Genomic DNA, 19,488 nt, shown 5'->3' with positions numbered 1-19,488 from the left:
ACGTTAATGTCATATAAAATATTATATAATGTTATCATATATGAATATTTTTTATACGTGTGTGTGTGTGCGTATTGATTTATTATTTTATGAACTACTTTTATATTTGTTTTATCATAAATATGTATATTATGATATGTTGTTTTTTTTCACTATTTTACACGTACATTACGGCATGACGTCACTAGGCGGCGGCAAATTTCTGTTTTTGAATCAACACCTCAGTCGGTGGTCCGTCTTTAACCGTTTATCAAGTGTGTTTTTGGGGTGTGTTTGTATCTCAGCTGCGCCTCAACACACGGAGCAGCAGCCCGTTCAACTTAGCAGAACAACCTTCAGAGACTTGAACGTGTTTATCTCCGCACTCCGTTTTTTGTGTCTTTACTTTTGCCGTTAATTAACCGGTAAGCTACCTAACCGTTTTAGCCTGTGTGTGTGTGCGGGGTTACCATGGTGACGCACCGCGGTAGGGGCAGAGGGGCCGGTGATCAGAACAGCAAGCGGAAGCAGCGGCACAGGCCGGCCAAGAGCTCCGAGTCCCCGCTGCAAGATCCACTAAAGACGCGGAGCAGGAGCACGGTGACCCGGCCGGAGGAATCCGCGCTGTCCCATGTAAGTTTCTCTGTTGGCGTTTGAAGTTTTAAAATCTTAAACTGTTTACTCTTTCAGTAAAGTTTAAGTAGTAACGTTAACTGCCAGTCTTTCAGTAGCAAATGATTAAAGCTTAACTTAAGTTACCATTTAACTTTGGCTTGTATAACGTTAGTCATTGTGGCTATCACACAAAAAATACTGGCATTAGTATTAAAATAGAGAAGAAAAAAACAAAACATAACAGAGCCAGTGTGTATTCTGAACTATGTCATTGTTATTATTATATTTAAGTGAAGGACTGTGCTTGCCAGGACAGGGGTGGCTGGGGGTGACTTTCTTTATGTTTTTATTTTTGTTTGTTTTGTTGAAGACGAAATCCTTGAGTTGAAAAAAGCCTCGGATATTTAAACAGTTTATTTTGCAAATTTTTCAGTGACACGTAGAATAATATTATTTTGATTAAATATTACTATTTTCACCTCAGATTTGGTTAATTTTTCTAATGGAAGTTCATAACACATGATGTGTCCAAGGAGGTTGGGAATTTTAAAATCCAAAGATAATTTCTGTTTTTGCAGTTTGTCGCTATGATAAATTGTGTGATTTTGGTGATTTTTAAAGAAAAACAGGCATTCAAGGCATCTTTTCTTTGGAATTCTGCTGTAAAACAAATACAAATAACAACCATTTCAATTTGTATCCCCTTCCCCTAAGCCGAAGAAAAAAAAAAAAAAACATAAGTCCCTACCCCAGTGCTTAAAAAATGATTTGACGTGCCTCCCCCTTCTTGCACCACCCCTTCCCCCTCAAAAATAACAAACAGTCCCTAATATTAATCATCAGACTATGAAAAGTTATTGTTAGTAGCAACTGTGTTTTTTTTTTTTTTTTTTTGCGAAGCACTTTGATCAACATTTGTTGTTTTAAAAAGGCCTGTGTCAATAATTAACATTACTGCCTTTATATAGTTAACAATTGTCATGAAAAATGTCATTTAAAATTAGTAACTTAAGATTTTTTTATATTAAGTGACATTGCATTACAAGATATAAAAAGTAAATCTATCAGGCTGATATATCGACTGATATTTGCTAATTGCAGATACATTGGTAATGGCATATATGTGCGCTGATAAATGACAAGTAATGAAAGTACAGAAATGAGAAACATTTGATCTGAAACACCCTCCTTTATTTTTCTACCACAAAGTGGTGACCTTTTTTTTCAACTGTAAAATGTCCTACCCAGAATATGTCTTGATCACAGAATGGAACACTATCAATAGCTGGAGGTATATCAATATTTAATTTTTAATTGCACATGTATCAATATTTATATCAGCCTTAAAATCCCTGTATCAGTATCATTATATTACGAAACATACAACATGCAGATATTTTTGTGCCAGTAAATCTCACTGTACAGTTCAGTAAATGGTTTAATATAATTAATTTCTTTGCTTTTTTTCATAAAGATGCAAAATACATTCAGAATCATGCAGGGATGCATCAGTTTATCACTCACACATCGTTATCAGCTTATATTTGCTTTGGTGACAATCATCGACCTATTGGCAAATAAGATGACATTCACAAAAGACAATGGGCCATGTTCTTAAGTTGTGTCACATCAAGTCTGCATGGGCTAAAAGGCAGGGCTTGAAGCTAATGGCGTCCCGTTGTCCTTGGGACAATAGAAAATGTGTTTGGGTCGAAAACTCACTATGTGTATCTTCAGGGGATACATATGTCTATGGGACACACCCTGTGGTTTCCCTCATAATGCTGCACTGTAAACAACAAATCTGAGTTGAAATTGGCAGGAGGAAAGGTAGTAATGTTAGCTGTTAGCAGCCGGTGGCCAGAACTAACAACCACCAAAGGTTGCATTGAGTTACATTATGATATGTTTAAAGTTATGCTTTGACAAAGGTATTTTATGAGGATCTCGTGATGTGTTCAGATATAATCTTTTAAAATGTTTTGGGTGAGAAACTTTTGGTGAGAATAAATCTAGCTGTTTGAGGGAGAAATTTGTTTATGTTTTCACAGCAATATTAAATAGATATTAGAGAGGGAATTATGATATATTGTTTATTGTAAAAAGGCTTTTGAAGGATTTATTTTTCTAAAGATGTTTTTTTTGTGAAAAAAGTTTATATGAAGGGATTCTAAAAAATGTGTATGGTTGAATTTGTGCTCATTCAAGTATAGAGTAATAAAGGACTGAAAGACTTTAAAACAGTTCAGTTATTTTTTTTATAATAAAGATTTCTCTGTTTCCCTGCAACAAAAGGGGGAATAAATAACAAAAAAGCAAATAAACAGCGACAACAAAAAAACCATTGGTATCAGTATGGGCTATTGGCCAAATTGTTATTTTCAACAGGGATAGTGGCCCCGAATTGGACCATCCCTAAGAGTCAGGTTTATCACCAATTATACAGCAGTTAGATCCGGCCCTGCAATCTGATTGGTCGAGAGACAGTAAAACCGTGACGATACTGGAGTACAACATCACGGTTATTTCACTGTGTATGTATCACTCTGCCTCACAGCTGATTGCAATCAACAATCAAATCAAAACTGACGGTTAGTGTCAGTTAGGTCAGCAGTTGCGTTGTAGGCTAATTAATTCATCCACTGTCAAACAGCCAAAAATATGGATTTATTTCCTAAAATAAGTTTTGAATTTAACTGTGAATGGTCTTCAGAGGAAGATGAGGGAGAGGAGAAGCTGAATCCATCTGAGCACACATCCAGGTTTGTCAGTGTTTCATCAGCGGAGCTCAATGACTTGGAGAAAAGCAACATACTGTCAGATCAGAAGGCAGAGTCGGCTGTGCCTGTGAAGCCACAGTCCACCATGCAGCCACCAGAGACTTATTTCACCGGCTGCACAATTAATGGAAACGTGCACATAAATGTGTATAAAGAGTAAGTGCCTGGCGCACCATGTGTGCGTTACATAGCAACGGTAGCAGCGGAGTCCTGAGGGAACTATTTTTGTTGGCGGAAGACAAATAAAATGCTTAAATTATCTATTTTGTCCTCATTTTTCAACATTTCTTAATCAGCCTTGCTTATTTAACTGTTGAACTGTTGTATAAAAGTAATATCACACTCAACAACATCACTCCCTCTCATGTGATATTGCTTAAATAGGTGATAATAGTAGGTGATATTTTCACATACAAGAAAACATAAATACAAAATAGAAAACTCATCTTGAAATATGAAAACATATTATTAAGAATATGTAAAAATATGTAAAATATGTTTTTAAAATGAAACATTATGTGCAGGAATTTGCAAAATATACACCAAAGGAGGCAGCACAGTGGTGTGGTGGTAAGATTGTCACGTCACAGCAAGAGGGTTCCGGGTTCGAACCCAGGGGGTTGGGGTTCGAGCCTGCAGTAGCGGAGCCCTTCTGTGCAGAGCTTGTATGTTCTGCGGGTACTCTGGCTTCCTCCCACAGTCCAAAGACATGCAGGTTAACTAACTGGTGATTTTAAATTCCCTGTAAAGTGAATGTGAGCAAGAATGGTTGTGTGTCTCTATGTGTCAGCCCTGTGATAGTCTGGTGACCTGTCCAGGGTGTACCCTGCCTCTTGCCCAATGTCAGCAGGGATAGGCTCCAGCCCCCTGTGACTCCTAACAGGATAAGTAGTTACAGAAATGACTGAATGCACCAAAGGGCAACTACCAACATAAGAAAGACGATGTAATACACTCAGGATGCATAACCTGCTTTGGCTGGAGGTCATGTTCGCAAAATGGCAGGAAAGCCAGGAGCCAGTTGCAGCAGCCCTGCAGAGGTCAGGTATAGGCAGGAGCATTTCTGGGATTTGAGGACATTCTGGACTTAATCTGTGTTGGGGGGTCCAGGGGATCCTCCCCTTGGACTTTTTGATAATCAAGCTCTATTTTGATGCTTTTTATGTGTTTTGGCACCTTATTTACAGTGAAAGTAAAAAAAAATGTCCAGTGTGCATCAATTTTCATTGTGAATTAGAAAATGGTTAGGGTTGCCATCTGGCACCCTGTCGCTGACCAGATTTGGCCCACGGTTTGTAAGTTGACTATCACTGTAATACACTTAAAGAGTATTTACCCTCGCTATTTCAGCTTGTCTTTGTTTGCAGTGTTGTACTTTGACAGAGTATGATACGACTCCTTGCTCTTTTGTTTTCAGTTGCCTAAACTTCTGAAGTATTTGAAATGTTTTTACAGGAATCTAATGCTGAAGACGAACAGAATCACACTGGTTCAGAAACACCAGAGGACGAAGAAGATAAACCAGGGAGACGCATCATCAGGTCGGTCTTACAATATCAGATAATACAGGAGATGTGTGGGACTGTGGTGGAATGTAATACAGTTTAATTTACTTAAGTGCTGTACTCAATTAAAAAAAAAAAATAGGTACTTGTACTTTACTTGAGTATTTTCTTTTTGTGCCACTGTATACTTTTGCTCCACTACATGTCAGGGGGAAATATTAAACTTTTTATTTCACCACAGTAGATTGACAGCTTTAGTTAATTTACAAATTAAGATCTTTGCACACAAAATACATGACCAGTGAATGTTGTCTGATTACCACCGTCACTGCTGAAATGATCAGTCAATTCATTTATTAGTCATTTAAAAATTACAAGTTATCAGTTTGAAAATTCATCGTCAGTGTCTTCTCAGATGTGTTAGTGTTATGTGTCATTCAGAACACTGCTTTCTGACTCTGTGATAAATCAGTCAATGACGTGACGCTACTTTTTTTGTGTTCATATGGTTTAGTCAAATTTAAAAGGGTTAAAATTTGAAAATAAATGTATGATTAACTTACAAATTTTAATTTTGTGTGGATCCAGTATAAAATTTCTGCTTTTAATTCATTTTGAGAGAACATATTAGAGGATAATGGCAAAAATGTCTAAATGGTGTAACCCTAAAAACTTGCACCAAATTATTAAACTTGCTTAAAAACACTAAAATTCTCAATAAAACACCATATCAACTAGTTTGGCATGATCTTTAAGTTATTACTTTTTTATATTCAATAATGGTAATGGAATACAGTTGTTCTAAATATGAAATTTAATTTGGGGAATCCTGAAAGTCAAGTAAACTACATTAAGTGTCAAGTGGTGTAACCACCATTTAAGAGGCCGTTTTGTTAATATTGTAAAGAAGGCCATGTGACAGGAAATGGTGTTACAGAGAAGGACCTCTGATGATCACAACTGCTGCATAACAAGGTTAGAATTTCTTAAAATTACTAATAAATTAATGTTTTTAGACTCTGGTCAGGCTTGGAAAGTGTACATGTCAAATGGTATGACCCCAGAAAAACATTAATAATTCATAAAAATCATTAAAATAAATATTTACTTTAAAAATTATGTTTGAAATATTGAGACTAAGGCCATGTGCTTACACAGGTGTCCATGGTAATGCCTGTCAAATTTGATTTTAAAATGAAATGTCAAATGGTGTAACCGGTTACACCATTTGACTCCTATTAAGAGCCTTCTGTTATAGGCAATTATGTCAAATATCAGCAGTTTATGATAGTAATTTATTAGATATCAGTAGTTTATGATGCTAATAAAAAAGATGTATTATAAAAAAACTCATTTTGATCTTGTACAGTAGCTTTAAGATACCTAAAAATCCAATAATTAATTTAAAGTAGAAATGTTACTCAAACATTAAAATTTCTGTCTGTAAAATACAATTATTTACATTTCTGCTATTTCGTTACTAATGTATTACACATTTATAGAAAACTAAAGTAATCAAACTAAATAAATAAAATCAATTTTCCCCATTAGATGCCAGTTTCTAGGAGGGCCACCTGACAAGCCCTAAGGGTTTTCTTTTGGCTCGTCCCACACACTTTTTTTTCTCTTTGAAGTCATCGTTTTTTATATGTGTCAATACTGTATGTATTCTGTTTCTTCTTATCGAAATCCTATACTCTTTTTCTTGTGTGCAAATAAAAAAAAAAAAGGAAAAAGTGGCTCGTCATAGAGTGCTAATGCAAATGAATGCTAATGATGCAGCAAGGGCCAATTACGTCCTTACCTACCTACGAGTTGTTGGTGTCAGGTGACTTTTTCCCTTATCAGAATTTAAAACACAAAACACGAAACATGAGTTAAATTTTAAAATTAAACGATTGTTGTTAGCAAAGAATTTACAGTAGAAGAAATTAGTTAATTGTTGTCAGCTGTTCCTTTTCTGAACTTCCTCTCTCATTAAATTTTTATCAACCGTATTCACAATAGTAGACCAGTTCATCCTTATGAGTTGTTGTCAGGTGACTTTTTTCTTATCAGAACTTTTAAAACTTTTTTAAATTTTAAAATGAAACATGATTGTAAAATGTTTTTTCAGCAAAGAATTTACAGTAGAAGAAATTAGCTCACTGTTGTCAGATGTTCTTTTTTCTGAACTGAAATAACATGAAAAAAACAATTTCACTTAACCTTGTTGACTGTCATATTTGATTTTCTGTGTCAATTCCTTCACCAAACAGTGGTATTTGACTGTAGAAGGAGCATGGTCAGGCAGTGTATCATATTTTTATGAAAAATACCAGTTACACCAATTGACACAACCCAGTGTCATTTGGTGTAACTGGTATTTTTTCATAAAAATATGATTATATATAGGAAAATAAATGTGCAGTAAAATGTGGAATAAATGTAATCCACTTTTGCAGTGCAACACTGTGTTTTCTTTAAATTTTACATAATTTGTCACGCGTTATTTAGAAAAAAAGGGGTGTTTTTAGGAAATGTCCTGCTCAGTATTGCCAATATGCATTAAAATTTAAATATAGAAATACTCCAAAAATATCTTACTTCAATTTAATGCTTTTGAAATAAAGATTTTTTTTATAAGTACACTTAAATCTACTATAGGTGGATAAAATATTTAATATTTATCATTCTTTCGTGGTTACACCATTTGACATTCAGTCTTACTTTTCATAAAAAATGGTGCAAATGTCATTTCAAATGACATAAAACCAACAAAAATACAGAATGTACATTTTAACAAATCTGATGCATGCTTTGAAAACTATTTTTGAAGATATTTCTGAATTGCTCATCTTGCCAACCCTTATTTGTCACTGACCCAAATATGTGTTTGTTTACACAAAGATAGATGCAACAACTTTCCACCTTCAATGTAAAATAAATCACTGCTCGTATGTTTCATGTCTCATACTTAGCCCTGGTTTGTGTTTTCAGGAAATCTCAAAGGCTTCAAAACACTGCAGGTAAGGATAGTGGTATCACCAGTGAGTACTGAACATTAATTCACGGAAGTCTTAGGCCCTGATCACACAGAAAACGCTTGGCAGGTTGCAAAAAGTGAGACACACTGCACTGTCTTTTTTTAATTTTATTTTTTTATTAAATGCCATTGGTAAAAAAAAAAAAGCTTGCTGTGCCTTTTTATTGTTGCCAGGCAACCACCCCATCACGTCCTTACACTAACCATCCTGTGTCATCAATCTACTGTTTATTTATTTATTTCCCAGTAGTTAGTATCTAGTTTCTAAAATGGACAGGCAGAGGGTACCTGCTGTAGCTCTGGTTGAGGGTGAGAGGCTGTCAGTAAATAGTTTGTTGGGCACAGGGAAACAGAGATCTGTGTGGGTACATGAGACCCTAAAAAAGAGCATGTATCATGGGTAGTAGCACCAGTTGGTCCAGGAGCTTCACCTCCATGATGGCCGTTTCCAGGTATATTTTGGGATGACTTGGGAGCAGTTTGACAACCTGCTGTCTATCGTCCGGCTGTATAGCTCTGGGTATCCAGCAACCGCTACCACCAGTTTCTCCTGCATTGTTTACCAACTGTAAACTTGTTGTCGTGACTACTACAGAAGGCCTGCCTCTCAAAACATCTGATTGTACAATGGGGGTAAAAAATGACGAAACTAGATGACGTGGGGCACATTTTTTGCCCTGAGTTTAAGTTTTAACTCAAGGAGTTCAGAACACTCTGACAAAACGCCAGGTGTCCAGAGCGCAGAAATGCAAGGCACGAGCTGCAGGCAAGAAGCTTCATTCTCATTAAAAACTATAACAAAAAGCTGCCTCCAGCTGCTAAAACGTTCACTTTCTGTGTGGTCACAGCCTTAGAATATCAGATAATACAGGAGATGTATGGGACTGTGGGGGAATGGAACAAAGTTTAATTTACTCAAGTGCTGTACTCAAATAAAAATGTGAGGTACTTGTATTTTACTTGAGTATTTTCTTCTCATGCCACTTTATTTTGCTCCACTACGTGTGAGAGGGAAATATTAAACTTTTTACTTTACAACAGTAGATTGACAGCTTTAGTTACTTTCCAAATTAACATCTTTGCACATGGAACATATAAAAACTCACAAAAACAGCTGAAACGATTACTTAATTGACGGAAAACTAATTAGCAACCGTTGTTGTAATAATTTAGTTGGGGTTTTTTTCATGTTAAAACATTTCACGCTTCACAAATGTGAAGATTTGCTGTTTTTCATGTGATAATGTTAATATCTAACAATGTATTAGTAATTTGAGGTTTTGGGCTGTTGGGTGAGCAAAACAATTATCAATTACAGTGTTTCCCACAGGATTTTTGGAGACTATGGCGGGGGGTCCGAACCTTCTAGGGGGGCCCGGGGGCATGCTTTGTTTTTGTATTTTGTATATATTTGATTTAAAGGCATCAATCTGGTGAATTCTGAGAGCCAAGTTATGATGGCAGAATATGCCAACCGTGTTTACAAAGTTTGAATGTACAAGACGGATGCAAAGCAAACGGAGGCTGCGCATTGATCCTTTTGCCCCTGTCTGCAGGGACACATGATGGGGTCAAATGGATCATGTGCATAATTAACCACAAAACAAGCAAATACTTCATCTTAATGACATATAACACTCATTATGCTTCAGCTGAATCCTCTAAGCAAATAACCATGTTGAACTGAAATTAGTTATAACGCTGAATGTCTGAAATTGTATGAAATTGCTCCAATGCGTTAAACCAATCTTTGTGCATAATCACACAGCCTGATATGCCCTGGCAAACACGGTGGGACTGCTGTACAGACCGTTGGTCTTTCTTACCCTAACTCTGGTTATTTTCTGAAAGCACAGAACAAAGAAATGTCTTTTTTTTCTCCCCCGGTCTGCTGTCAGCAGAAGCGGTGGCTGCAGCGGGGATTTCAGCACCACGGACAGCGCGCGTAAAAAGACTTGACAAGTGTCTCCTTTAAATGTGTTTGCTGCTAGAGAAATTATACATAATAAATGAAGACAGTGACATATTTTCAATAAAAAACAATGAGTTGAACGTTCATTTCAAGCTTTTGTAGTACAACAAATTTCAGAATTGTGCGAGTGTGGACAGAAAGCGGGCGGCAATGTTTGATGCAGGAAACTTGATATGGACTTGAAAATCAATTTCAGAGTGAGGGTCGTTCGGAATGGCGGGGTTTTGGAATGGAGGGCTGTCCCGTGTTGGAACATTGTGCATGCACAGCCCTTCACCACCTGGATCCTCAAATAAACACCTGTTTTATTACGTAGACATGCTTCCGTGTTGCGCCATTCATTAAGATCCGATATTTCTGCCATTCAAATAACAAGAATTGTGGTTTAATACTCTTAATTATAATAGCCAACTTATTGAAAAATGTCGGGTTTACATCGGGCTCGGGCCCATAATTACAGTTAATTGGACGGGCCGGTCCGGTCTCGGACACAATGTGCACGGGCTCGGGCCAGGTCGGGCTGGATTTTTTGGGCCCGATCTAAGCTCTATTAGCTGCTCTCATGGAAAGGGGGTCAGTTCCGGGGAACCCACAACCACTCATTTCCCCTGAGTCGCCTCAAGAACTGCCTGCTCTCGCTCTGCAGCTACGCAGAGTCCCTCCTGATCAAAACGCTGCTCCACCTCTAAGCGCAGCAGGTCCAGGGCCTCTGTATGTAGTCAGGCAGGCTGCATATCACATCAAAAGCATAGATCTATGCATTAATGATATGAAAGAGATAAATGTAAGTCAGACAAATTGAGTTTAAATTCAGATTCTTTATTTTTTTAAAGCATAATGCAGTGGGTAGGGAGGCTGATGGGGTGCAGGTGGGCGGATGGGAGGGGGTGCGGCCGCAACCCCCGCACCCCTAGTTCCGACATCTATGTGCGTAGCCTACTAACATAGACTGCTGGATAAACCACTGATGGATATATGAGAAGTGAATGAGCACACTGATTTTCTAGCCTTGGTACTCTCTTCCAGGGCACGTAGGGTACAACTGAGATTTATTTTAAGAAAACAAGGAAGACTCCAAGGCACTCTCAGTTGAACAAAGTTAAAAAGCCTTTAATGGCTTGGTAACATTTCGATTTAAAAAAGCTCTGACGCGTTTCGGCAATTAAGCCTTCATCAGGGAGTCAAACAGTTCTCAACAGGAAGGAGAGTTTCTTAAAGCATAAGTCCACCTATCAGAAACCCTCCTTCCTGTTGAGAACTGTTTGACTCCCTGATGAAGGCTTAATTGCCGAAACGTGTCAGAGTTTTTTTAAAGGGAAATGTTACCAAGCCATTAAAATAAGGGCTTTTTAACTTTGTTCAACTGACAGTGCCTTGGAGTCTTCCTTGTTTTCTCAGTCTAAAGATTCCCTTCCAAAGAGCACCTCAACAAAACTTGTCTTGAGTCCAGGAAGCGCTCCTAGACTGACATTTTTAGATTTATTTTAATTTTGGTAACAGCATAGTGTGTACGTATGGCATATCACCAATCATAGTGGGCCGCCATGGCCAAAAATGCCAGGGACAGTTTTTTGAGTGGCCATTAGAGGAACTACAGCTTTTAGCACTTAAGTGTTGGCTTCACCTGAGCATTTTACTATTTTATGAGGATGTACACACTGTTTCAGAGGCCTTAGCAACCTGATAGGAAAAAGGTTCTGTGGGAATTAGTGGTGATTTTTACCATATTGGATATTGGTGACTTCAGTTTGTCGAGTAAATTTTGTTTATATTGCGCCAAATCATAAAATGATCAAATGCCAAATAAAATTTATCTCAGGACACTTTTCATATAGAACAGGTCTAGACCATACTCCTTAAGCCCGTTAGTCAATATGTACAGCAACATATGTGTGTGTGTGTGTGTGTGTGTGTGTGTGTGTGTGTGTGTGTGTGTGTGTGTGTAGGTAGTGGATGGAGGAATGGACTGAGGAGAAGCAACAGACCGATCTCACTGATCAGCCGGTATCAGGCCTCAAACATGTTTGATGGCATCAGCACCAAGTAAGACATCAAGACTCAAATAAAACTCTTTCAGCAGCAAAATGTTCAATAGTATCAGAAGATTAATCATTTGGAAAATAATAGTTAGTTGCAGCCCTTGTTGCAGTAATACAGCTGGGAACAGGTCAGATTGGATCTTTGTGGGAACAAAATGTGTGATTTTTACACTTGAGACTGCTTTTCACAAACGCTGTCCTGTACCACCAGTCGGCATTGATTTCTTTTAATCACCACCAGATCAGCAAAATACTGACAGATGCTCAGTTTGAATCCTGTTTTTTGGCTCTAATCTGTTTTTGATTTGTTGCCTACTGCAGAACAATCATGTACTGTAGCCGCCTGAGCTGTGGTACTTCTATTTGCACTGATTTTGGTACCAATCTTTGGGATTAACATGTACTGCAGCATTTATTTGTGTTATCAGTTATCTTCTTTCCTATGATGGCGAAGGCATAACCCGCCCTACTCTCCCTCTGATTGGCTACTACTCATTGCCTTCATTGGGTGGGTGGTTTAGGTTTAGGCAAGAGGATTGGTTGGTTAGGGTTAGGGAAAGCCAATCGGAGGCAGAGGAAGCAGAGTAGGATAGGTCAGGCCCACCATCCTAGCTAAAATACATTTGCCTTCCCCACATGAGGGCAAATAAATACTGACATGAATTTGAGAATGAAGTAGATGTAATCTGAAAAATAAATATTTTATTCTACACTGTTCTCTCTGCAGCACAACCGGGTCAGTCCTGAAGAGAATGGACAACATAAAAAAGAAGATGCGGCTTAGTAACAACAAAGACGGAGTGAGTAATGTAAACATCTTGTCTGGCCTAGTCTACATACAAAGAGTTCTTACTATTTATTCCTATTTTACATGGGAGGTGTTGTTTGAGCACCTTAAAGCTGGGGTGGGCAGTTTTATTTTTGCATCACCGAGCAAAAATCCTATAATAACCTATGAGCATATATCGTAATTCAAATGATTTGAGAGAACTACACTTCTGCACCTCCTCTCAGCTGTTTTCAGGCTTTAGAAAATCTAGCCCCTGACTGAAGACTTCGACCAGTCACTGATCATTTAAGAGAGAGGGCATTCCTATTGGCTTTATAACGCTTTACATCTCTTCAGATGGTGAAAGCCTGATTCAATGGCAGAGAATCCTGCCGAGAAAGTTGCTATTCCAGCATTGGTAACAACTGGCTACACCGCAAAGCAACCCAAAAAAGGAAGAAGCACTTATCAAAAAGAGTCTAAAAGAGAGTCTGACAATAAACTAAACAAAATACATGTCACTATCAGCAAAGAGTTTCAGAGAGGAGAGAAAATGTGGCTAACAGTTTAGCTTTCTGATAATTGTGCTAAAGGTCCATGACTATAACTTCACGTTCACGTTTATGTAGCTAATGTTAGCTAGAGCCTCAAATCACAGTGTGTCTTCCATCTTAGTCCTGGCGGCCACAGACCACCTTGGACCTCCTTTTGGAAGAAGAGCAGACAGCAGTCCTCCAGTCAGCGGCTGCAGAAACCCAAATCCAGCCAGCGCAAACCCCAGCTCTAGGTGACCAGACAGCCCCAATTCCCGGCTGTATGTCACTGCTGTTACACAGGTTAAAGTCAGTGCTGCTGCTGGCCACCAGCCTGCTGTGCAACTAGCACTGGAGGATTTGTGTTGGCTGAATTTGAGCCTCTACAACTGCCGTCTGAAGTCTGTCCCTTGAGCTGCTTCCCGCTCTCCTCCTAAGGAAGCAGCGGTTGGGAGTGAGGCAGAGGGACCGTGGGCTGGCTAACAGCTCATTCTTTTCTCAGTTGTGGTCTGCTAAGAAAAGAGAGGGAGGGGCTGAGTGAGTGAACTGTGGGCAACTTTACAATGAAATGTGATTAGATAAATCAGTGTATGGGAAACACGGATGTTTTACTGTATGAAGTGCATGCATAGGACTGTGGTCGTCTGATGGAAGTAGCTTCGAACAGAGAGGAGAGAGCTGCAGAATTTGTTTTTCAAATTCTGGTTTTTCTAGATTTCTGCCTACCCCAACTTTAACGTGTTTTGTCTTAATTTGCATCCTGTTTGCACACAAGAATATTTTTTTGTATTTATGCTGCACTTGTGGATGGTCTGGAGACACACTGTGGTCGAAATTGTGTTTACAGTCTCGTCTGAAGCTTATTAGGGTGACTGCATGTCATTTTATGCAAACATTAAAGTTGTGATTGGCCATGCAGATAGATTTCTTCCTCCACCCCAATACAATGGAGGTGAATGGAATGTAGCTTGTGGTGCTCACAGTGTTGAACAATATCACTGAAAAAAAAAAAGAATCTACAGCATTTATTTACTTTTTTCCCCCAAAAAACAGCATCCTTGTCACTCTGAATAAACCACAGAACTCACTTGTTTTTTTCTTCGATGACAGTTTAACATAAATTTAGATCAGCTTCATTACATAGTTTATGTACTACTTTGGGAAGGTTGGTGGTGTTTTGTGCCACTTTCCAACTGAGACATTTTAAGGACAGAAGTCAAAAGACAGAAGTCAAAGGACTCAGAAGAAGCTGTTGTTTTTTTTTAAGTTATGGTGTGACAGTGCCATATTTATATAATTTGACCAAATAAAGTGAATTGACAGAGGAGTTAGCCAGAATAAACCAGAGTAAATGCTGAGTTTCTTAAAACATTAGTGTATTTCAGCCGCTTCTGAATGCAATTCATTTCTGAGCAGAGCTGCTGCTCTTTTTGATTTTCTGTCCAGACTTCTTGTTTACAACTGGAAGCAGCTTTAAAACCATGTTCACACACTGTGCCTCTCTGAGAGGGTGCTGCCTCTCTTATCAGGCCGCTGTGAGGGTGGTGCACCCAGCTGCACCCTGCTTCCTTCGCTCTGCTCACGGCTCACGGGGAGTGGGCGATGTTGGCTTATCTCTATCAGCTGAGACCATATTGGAAGGCATGTGACAGCCTGAGGAGCACCACTGCTTGTTTGTGTGTCACGCCATGTTTCAGAGTTGACTTTGTTTAGATCCGTTGCTTTCAAACTGGTTTATTTCCAGTTCAGTTCAGTTCAGTTCAGTTCATTTATTGGTCTCCTCAGAGAAATTTGACTTGGAGCTAGGGGTCCAGTCTGTCCAGTCAGGATGTGAACTTATTTCAAAGTGACTTTATCATTCAGGTTTAATTGACTTAATGTGATCCAACAGAGAGGAAATCAAAGATCTGGATTACATCATAAAAGGCTGAGATGAGGGCTGGTGAGCGATAGATGGTGTTTATGGGAATGCCCGCAAACCTTCACACCCTTTTGCGCAAAGGGGAAAAAACAAAACGTTCGCTCCCATGCTGAAGAGTTGCTGCGTGGCTTTCAAATAAACAAACATCTAGAGGCCTTGCTGTTAAAGAGTGAGATCCTTGTTGTTTAAACAGAGACAGCCTGAAGTTGCTATTGTCAAACCCACCAGACTGACAAAACACTCTTCATTCAAAATCAAGAGAAACAAAATAAAACTCAAAAATAATCTTGGTTTGTCTTTTCACTGTTCCAGCAGTTACCAACTCTTGTTTGGTTTAAATAATCCCTAAAATCACCTTGTCAGTTGTGAAAATACGCTGGCTTTATACACGCTAAAATGACTGGTCTGGTGTCTGGTGGGTTTGGCGATGGCTATTATGGGGCTGTTTCTGACTTTTTTCTCTGAAAATGTGATATGTGTAAGATCCCTACAAAAGTAGCCACCAATGTAACACTGCCTTGGATTAAACCCAGGGTCTCGTTGCAGGTGGACGATGTATTGTTTTGGTTTTTCTTACATGCCTTTATGTCTGATGAAATTGCAGATGACCTACTCTAAAGCCCAGAGGAGGAGAACTCCAGTGCCCCCACGGAAAGACCTCAGTGACAGCGAAGATGAAAACAGTTCGTACAAACATCCAGGAACATTTAAAATGAGAGAAAGATAAACATGGATGAAGTGAGGGAGGTGTCAGTTGAGATGTCATGTCTTTAATGTGGTCTTCTGAAAATTTCTTCCTTTGTTGTTTCCAGGTTTTGATGACAAGGACAGTGGTCAGGAAGCGGCTACAGATGACGACAGCAACTGCAGCGCCACCCAGAACTGTGATACCAAACTGAGCCAAGCCTCATTGCACAACCAGGGACCTAGCAGCGGTTAGTGCATCACCACTTAATTAAAATCAGTATCACATTTACAGTTATCATCCACAACACTTCACATTAAATTAAAGGCTGTGTTTGCTCTTCTTTTTATCTGCTTATTTATAAGTCATGTTGCTTATTTTAGATGATTAAATGTAGCTTTGATCAAACATTAGAATTTGTCAGCATTCACGTTTATATTTGATGTTTATCCTTTCACCTTTGTTAAAGTGTGGGTAGACAGAACTCTGGAAAAGGCAAAAAAAAAAAAAAAAAAAAAGTCAGAATTTGGACCACAGGCATATGCACACGCTCCATACAGTAACCCAGTGTTTCCCAGACATTGATTTATTTAATGTTATTTCACTGTAGTTTCCCACAGTTCACTTACTCAGCCCCTCCTTGCTCCTATTCATTTGCGCATTCGCTCAGCTTCTCCTTGCCGCATCCTCTCCCTCTGTTTATCAAATCACAAATGAGACAAGAATCAGCTGCTAGCCACCCCACAGTCCCTCTGCCTTGCTCCCCACAGCTGTGGACTGCTTCTTTGGGGAAGAGTGCGGCACAAACCCCCAAGTGCTGGGTGTCACAGCAGGCTGGTGGCCAGCAGTAGCGCTGAGTTTAAACATATATAAAGGCAGCAACAGAAAGTTTGGTGATCCAGCGTCAAGTGTCCTGGGGCTGGATTTACGCTTGCTGGATTGTGGTTGCTGCAGCCGCTATCCCTCCAGCAGAGAACTCTGGAGCAGTGGGGAGTGGGGCAGAGAACACACTGATTAAAGGCTCTCGCTAACATCAGCCACATAAACATGAACTTAAAACTGCAGTTGTTCCTTAGTTCTGGTTAGCAGAGGGCTAAACTATTAACAACATTTTTCTTCATCTATGAAATGCATCGCCAATAGTGTCATGTTTTTTTTTTTCATTTATTGTCCAACTCTCTTTCAGGGCACATTTATACTCCCTTTACATACGAAAGTAGGAAAACAGACACATCCATTTCGAACATGGTAAACATTACTGCCCTCACACTTCCATGCATCCTTTGTGACTTTATGACACTAGAGGGCAGAGTCAAAATTTTCACACAACAACAAACGAGGCAACGGTGGAGGAGGTCGAATAATGTTCTGTCATATTCCCCTTGAACTACACTACACTGCCTACATATCCAGTGGTTCTGCTCTTTTTCATCCGTATCCATAAGCTTTCAGAAAACTTCCACAAATACGGACAAAATGAAGTGAGTCCGTCCGTTTCCATCTCTAACATTGAGCATTTATGAGCCCTTACACTCTCTTTTTCCTAAGTCTGTCTTCCTTGTTTGGGTTGCTTTAAAGTGTAGGCAGTTGTTGTCAGTCCTGGAATAGCAACTTTCTCTGCAGGATTCTCCGCCGTTGAGTCCGACTTTCACCATCTGAAGGGACATGCATGCTCATCTGCATTTGTAGAACAGCCAATAGCAACGGCCTCTCTCTGAAATGATCAGTGATTGGCCAAAATGTCCCATCACAGGCTAGATTTTTGCAAGGTTAGAAATTGAGCCAAGAAGAGGTGTAGAAGTCCAGTTTTCTCTGAGACCACTTGAATTCAAAGGTTATTATGGGATTTTTGCCCAGTGACACCAAACTTAACTGCCTACCCCAGCTTTAAGCATAATTTTTCTGATGCGTTAAATTTAAAGTCTGGGTGTGGCACCTCTAAACTTATAGCTCTGATGTTTTCTCTGTTTTTATTTAGAGTTCCTGAGAGGAGCGTTGAGGATCAGCACCTCTGAACCAAACACGACGCCCAGAGCAGCGTACAGGTTAGACTTGTTGGCCGAACTTAGAACTTTTTTTTTTTCTGAATTTTTAACTAAGGAAACCATATAAGTTCCCTGCTTGAAACAAGGAAATACATGCATGTTTGCCAGATTTGATCAGTTGTCACTACAAAGTACAAATTAATATTAAAAAACCTGAAGCAATGTTACATTTTGCAACTATGTACCTGCAACACAAACAGTTCAGCATTAGGAAAGCTTTAAATGATGATGTGTGCCAGTCACATTTGGTTCCTTTTTTATTTTTATTGTCAGAATATACCAAGTATAATGGCTTCACATTATGAGACAATTTTTTCACCTCATAACCAATAGAAATTCAACGTTGATCAAGTCATAACATGGTTTATTCAGATATATTGTACATATTTTTAAAGTACATACTTTTATCATAATTTTCTTCTAGTCTTTTTTGATGTTTCATGTTTGTTTTTTTGCAAAATTTGCTTTTATTGTAATTTCATTTTCTCGTAATATGTTTATGTTATGCGCTAATACTCCAAACCAAATTCATGTGAAAACCTACTTGACAATAAACCAGTCTGATTTGGTTTATTTGTTGCTTTGAAATTAAGAAATGCAAAGTTAATACGCCAGCTGAAAATTGATCTGATGTCTCTCTTGTCTGAGTTGACTCACTCACTCACATGTCAGTGTTGACCAAAATATTTAATGCTATGGGGGGATGCAGCCTAAGAAAGAGACCATTAATTTAACAATTTAATTCCACCAAAACAACAACTACTTTCAGAGTCCTTTACCTCTGTGTCCTGTCTCCTTGTTTCTTTTCCTTTCATCCTCCAGACCCACTAACAGTGTGTTGTTAGATCAGTCTGATGAAGACACCCACTCTGACGATGAAGTACACAACGTTGAAAAAGTCCCTGGAAGGTCAGTAGGTAGATGATGAAGCTCCTTGCTGAGGGCAACAACATGAATGTGCTACTCGCTGAGCCGTCATTGGTGTTTGCTCTCAGTTTTTGAACTGTAAATACATGATGGCTGTTCAGGAAAGGCCAAATTTCTCTCAATCCGTTACTCATGTTTTAAATGTGTTTTTGTTTTGGTTCTTCTTGCCAGCTGTTGGCCGCTCAGCCTGCGCACAGATCATCGTCTGGGGACCCGCAGAGGCAAGATGAACACAGGAGCAGGTCTGGCAGACATTGATCCAATGGCCATTGACCAGTCGGTGAGTTCAGACATGTTGTGTTCAAACAATGAAACTATCAGTGAGCAGCCTCTGACAATCTTTACTCTCCCATGTAACATTATGATGATTTAAGCTGAAAACACACTGGCGCCGCCGCAGTGTGTCATGTGACATGCACCTTATGTGTGGAGAACCACTAATTAAACTTGATTTCTCACCTAAAGAGCCGATATCCGATGATGACTTGCCAGGCAATATCTTTTTTTTGCCGTTGTCTTTATAACGATGGGATTGTGGGTCGTAGAGCTTGGGACATATCTCAGCCTCAACTAGTCTCTCCTCATCCATTCTTTGATGCACATGAGAGACAACAACAGAATTCTCTTTATACATCCATGGCGAGGAGAGGAGTTTAGCAGCGGGAGCACAGAAGAAGAACTGCTATGGCAGCC

At 39.1% G+C, this 19,488-nt stretch overlaps 1 protein-coding gene across 3 annotated transcripts in view; it reads left to right on the top strand.

Annotated features, from left to right (window-relative positions):
• Positions 1–205: 205 nt before the first annotated feature.
• The window catches only part of LOC125904189 (ATPase family AAA domain-containing protein 2-like), a 35,835-nt gene continuing 16,552 nt past the window's right edge, over positions 206–19,488 (top strand). Inside the window, exons 1-10 of one of the 3 annotated variants that reach the window (XR_007451397.1) lie at positions 206–612; positions 4,830–4,915; positions 7,859–7,887; positions 11,823–11,919; positions 12,643–12,715; positions 15,743–15,821; positions 15,951–16,073; positions 17,802–17,868; positions 18,691–18,777; positions 18,967–19,075. Coding sequence is in view for 2 of the 3 variants with exons in the window: in XM_049601439.1 (XP_049457396.1) it covers positions 451–612; positions 4,830–4,915; positions 7,859–7,887; positions 11,823–11,919; positions 12,643–12,715; positions 15,743–15,821; positions 15,951–16,073; positions 17,802–17,868; positions 18,691–18,777; positions 18,967–19,075 (912 nt within the window). In the remaining variant the exon portion in view is untranslated. The remainder of the gene's footprint in view (positions 613–4,829; positions 4,916–7,858; positions 7,888–11,822; positions 11,920–12,642; positions 12,716–15,742; positions 15,822–15,950; positions 16,074–17,801; positions 17,869–18,690; positions 18,778–18,966; positions 19,076–19,488) is intronic. The other 2 variants (XM_049601439.1, XM_049601438.1) reach the window with 2 other exon arrangements.

Source organism: Epinephelus fuscoguttatus, linkage group LG17 (assembly GCF_011397635.1).
Source record: "Epinephelus fuscoguttatus linkage group LG17, E.fuscoguttatus.final_Chr_v1".
Classification (NCBI taxonomy): domain Eukaryota; kingdom Metazoa; phylum Chordata; class Actinopteri; order Perciformes; family Serranidae; genus Epinephelus; species Epinephelus fuscoguttatus.
Note: the sequence above shows the minus strand (reverse complement) of the source record. Positions and strands in the feature narration are given on the sequence as shown.